Source organism: Solanum tuberosum, unplaced genomic scaffold (genome assembly GCF_000226075.1).
Source record: "Solanum tuberosum cultivar DM 1-3 516 R44 unplaced genomic scaffold, SolTub_3.0 scf00271, whole genome shotgun sequence".
NCBI classification, from domain to species: Eukaryota; Viridiplantae; Streptophyta; class Magnoliopsida; order Solanales; family Solanaceae; genus Solanum; species Solanum tuberosum.
Window position 1 is genome coordinate 694,094 of NW_006239192.1, and position 4,378 is coordinate 698,471.

At 33.6% G+C, this 4,378-nt stretch overlaps 2 protein-coding genes across 2 annotated transcripts; both read right to left on the reverse strand.

Annotated features, from left to right (window-relative positions):
• Nucleotides 1–1,817: 1,817 nt before the first annotated feature.
• Nucleotides 1,818–2,278, reverse strand: LOC102596809 (SKP1-like protein 1A). The gene has a single exon (XM_006358191.1). It carries the CDS (start codon nucleotides 2,271–2,273, stop codon nucleotides 1,818–1,820), a length of 456 nt encoding a protein of 151 aa, XP_006358253.1. The 5' UTR covers nucleotides 2,274–2,278.
• Nucleotides 2,279–3,096: 818 nt separating this feature from the next.
• LOC102597130 (peroxisomal membrane protein 11B) lies at nucleotides 3,097–4,049 on the reverse strand. The gene has a single exon (XM_006358192.2). It carries the CDS (start codon nucleotides 3,868–3,870, stop codon nucleotides 3,193–3,195), a length of 678 nt encoding a protein of 225 aa, XP_006358254.1. The 5' UTR covers nucleotides 3,871–4,049; the 3' UTR covers nucleotides 3,097–3,192.
• Between the last annotated feature and the right edge of the window lie 329 nt (nucleotides 4,050–4,378).

Below are 4,378 nucleotides of genomic sequence, written 5' to 3' on the forward strand. Positions count from 1 at the left end.
GGATCGGTTGCCACGTTCTGGCATAATCATTGGATCGGATAACACGTTCCGGTATGCTAAATGTTTTGGGTTTGGGTTCCATGAGAGGACCAATGACTTGTCATAATTGTTTATTTTGAGAAATATGAAGTTGTTCGTTGTTCGTAAATGTTGATAATATTGTATATGTTCGATATGTGCATGTGATTATATTGTTGTAATGGCTTATATATGTTACACTTAATGGGATAGTCGAGTGATCATACCAGTACACTGTGGTTGTGTACTGATACTGCACTTGCTATTTCTTTGTTGAGTACATGACATCTTCAAGTGGCTACTGACAAACCTTGCTTAGAAGATCAGTGATCGTTCGAATTCAAGGGTGAGCCAGTTCTTCCAGGCTGCTATGAGTTCTCCTTTCGTCTGTGTCCACCATTTCGAACTTAGACTTTCTAATTAAGTTTTAGTTCATTAGTATGGGGTTGTATCCCTTATTGTTTAGACTTGTTGAACTTTAGATGTTTTGGTACATTGACTTTCAGGTTCTAGGTGTATTTTTTCTCACTGTTAGTTGTTAGATCTTTGGGAAGTTTATGGGAACTTCAGTTTTTAGATATTATTCATGTTTTTATATCCTTAAATGCTTTAGTTTTTTGTTTAGTTGCTTGGTTTGGGTTATAGTAGTGGTTCTCCCACCGGAGGGTTAGTGTGGGTGCCAATCACGACGGTCTGGGTCGTGACAAATCTAGACTTGAGGAGAAAAGACAAAATAAATTAATAAAATCTGCAATATTGAGTGTAAGAAAAAGTTACACTTAATAAAGTGGAAAAGAAAGTTTCGTTTTATGTTAAAATATAGACGTTTGTATTTTTAGATAAAACAGAAGAAAAAACTACAAAGCTTATTTTATTTACTTTCTAGAATTATGACTTATTTTGATCAATTTTATCTCTTTGTGGCTCAAATACGTTTCGGATCAATAAAACAGAGATAGGCATGTTGAAACAAGTTTTTTCTAATATAATAGAAAAATATATACTTTCTTCCTTTTTACCTATATTTAAATGATGAACATGAAAGTAACATACTTGCGGGGACAAAATTGATAACAAGATGTGTGAAAGTATCAATACATTTTCTATAAATAATTTTTTTTTCTTCAAATCAATTCATAGCATGCCATACAAATAGTCACTTCAAGAATGATTGATTAAAGGAATCTATCAAAGAATTATCATTTTTCGATTGTTAATAATATCAATAGGATTTCACTACTAGTTATCAAATTTTTACAATTTCAACAAATATTTTCTACGATAGATTTTGACACTGAATCAACATATACTCATTAATTGTGTATGGCTTCAGTACGGACTCAATCTAGGCATCAATTGAGTCATTGTGATATAAAATTTTTAAATACGCTCAAGATTAATGTTCTTATCAAATAGGAGGAAGATGTTAGTTTGCATCTTCTTGATATTGCTAGATAAAATATGTCCATGCATTAACTTAATATTATACATGCACTTGCCCCATCTTTTTAATTTTTTAATTACAAAATTCATGTTTTTTTCCTTTTTTAATTTTGATCTTTTATTCATATCGATATGTTCTATGATAGAAATTATGGCTAGTCATGGTGACACGAAAGAGGTGAAGAGCGAGAGAAGGTCCTAGTATTTTAAATCAATCAAAATCAAAGAACAATTCTATAAAAATGAACAACAAAATATAGAACTAAATAAATAAATAAAAGATATAGCTAACTAGACCGTTTTAATTCTAAAATAATAATAAAAAAAGAACAAAAAATAACAGTAATGTTATAAAATCATTCAAAAGCCCAAGCATTCTCTTTTCGGATCTCCTCTTCTTCCTCTGGAGTAAAATCATTCTTGATATCAAATTCTTTACGTATTTCTTCTGGTGTTTTCCCTTTAATTCTATCGGCAACTTCTTGACACATCATATCCAATATCTCCTTATCGTTAAGAAAATTAGCAGCTAAGATAAGAGCATGCAAAATCAAGTGGTGCACCTTCACAAAAGCCTTGTCAAATTCCATCAACATGTCTTTGGAGACGTCTTCCTCTGAATGTTTCTTCCAGTATTCAATCACTTTGGTCATTGTTTTGCTATCGACATTAGGCAGGGGAATGACATTTGAAACACAGTCGTCTTCAACCATATTCTTGATAGTTTGTGACCTTACAGCTATTGTCTCGTCGAGTACAAATTCCTTACCATCGCAAGTCTTTAGAGTTAAAAACTTTGTTGAAGAAGACATGATGATCAATATATATTTGAATAAGAGATGTTAAGTTGTTTTGTTGAGATTATTATTGAAAAGAGATTTGAATAATTATAATGTCGGAGAGGTTTGAAGGGCTTAATTTATAAAGCTTAGGTTTTTACTGTCCTAGTTGAAGTAGGAAGTAAAAAACGAAAAAAAGAAAGAGTTGATGGGAAAATTTGTTTTGCATAAACAATGTCAAATTAGGAAATTGTGAAAATTCTACTTTAATAGTATGTATGTGACCGAATAAAATTAGGAAAAGGAAGCCTTTTTTCTTCTCCCAAATCGCAATTAGGAGAAAAATTATGTAAATTAGGAAAAGGAGGCCTTTTTCTTCTTCCACACATGTTTTTTTTTAAAAAAGAGTCGTGTATGTCATATTTTTATAGTGGTTGTGTAAACTTTTAGCTAAAATTGCTTATTATACATAGGTTTTGGTTGTTGGTCCTCTGTATGTTTAAATAAACAAGAAAGGCCAAAACAAAGTGTATAAATCCATGTGAATGTGCTTCGAATTTAAGTTCGTGTATTTTTACTTTTCAAAGCGCCTAAAATTACTAGGCTACATCATATTGTTGTGTCAAGGGTGTCCAAAATATGTTATTTAGCCACTTTGTTTATCATTTTACTTGTATATACTATACTGTATAATTTTCTGACGAAGGGTGTCCAATTGGACACCCTGACATAAGGGTGGCTACGCCACTGCTCATGATGATGCGTAATATAGACCACTTCTCTTAATTATTGATGGTTTAAACGATCTGATAATGTAAAAAATCTTAAGCAATGAATATAAAGTCATGCAACAAAATTTTCGAATAGTAAATTGCAGCGTTTCATCATATAATAACTGAAGTTTGTTACATTCATAAAATAACTTTTTTGAAAATTTTCATCATATTTATGTTCAGGAGGGCCAGTTTCTATACCAACCAGCCCATGCAGAAACTAAACCACTAATGCCTAAAGTAACTGTATGGTTGCAGAATGGATTTGGTTCAATTTCAGCTATGGCTATTATAAGGTCAGCAATATTAGCAGCCACACCCATCAATCTCATTATTCTATCCATTCTAATTTTCTTAATTTCCCCTTCTGTTTCTTTAGAATCCTTCTCTTCAATCAATAACCTCCTCTCTGCTTTTAATCCCCTTGTAATGAGAATAAAATCCGAAATAACGAAAAACACGTATCCAACAGACTCACCAAATGCAGAAATAAAGCTCATCCTTTTTGCATATTTGGGGTCGATTACTCCAATTCTCGCCAGCCAGAGGAAATGGTCGAAGAAGAAATAAACCATTTCCCCTGAATTGGCGAGAACTGCTAGCAACCTGAAACCTGGGGAAGTCCCCGGGCTTCTTCGGAGAGCGTTGAATCCTGTGAGGGATCGACCTGTCCTAAAGGCTTTTCGGCTGAGGCCAGAGGCCACTTCCCATTGCTTGGCTCGAGTGGCTATGTCAGGGTACGTCGTCTCGACGTGCCAATTTACGAGCTTGGAGACGTACTGGAAAGTCTTGACAAGCTTGTCGATTCCATCTCTCTTTGCTAAGAAAATTACCAGCTTGTCCACTGTGTCATTCATTGTAATAAGATAGAGGTAGGGAAATTAGATGAAGTTTTTTGTTGTTGTTGTTGGTTGCTCTGCTTGGACAGAGAGTTAAGTGTGCTATCTTCTTTCTATCGATAGAAGAGTTGTTATTTTACATTTTGGGAATATTAAAGGATGGCCACAAATTGAAGTTTTATCCAAGAATTTTTGTTTGGACATTATTTTTTTGCCTTCTAGATCTAGTAATACTTGGTGCAAACCATAATTATTTTTATTTTGCATATCCTTTGGAAGTCGTAATAAAATAGAAAATGGCGCTGTTAGATCAATGGCTTAAAAGACCACAAGCGGAACTATCGCTACCACCAAATGGGTGTTTTGTCCTATCTAAGGGACATATGAGTGTTTGATTACCAATCGAAAGAAACACCAAAATTTCTTCTAACCTCAAACCACAAAGACACACATAGGCACTTATCACGCTCTAGGCGAGACCAACTTTGATGTCATTGTTAGCCCAAGCGTACTCTAACATGACATG

Coding starts and splice junctions, on each gene's coding strand:
- LOC102596809 (XM_006358191.1), bottom strand. CDS start 2,273: ATGTCTTCTTCAACAAAGTTTTTAACTCTAAAGACTTGCGATGGTAAG.
- LOC102597130 (XM_006358192.2), bottom strand. CDS start 3,870: ATGAATGACACAGTGGACAAGCTGGTAATTTTCTTAGCAAAGAGAGAT.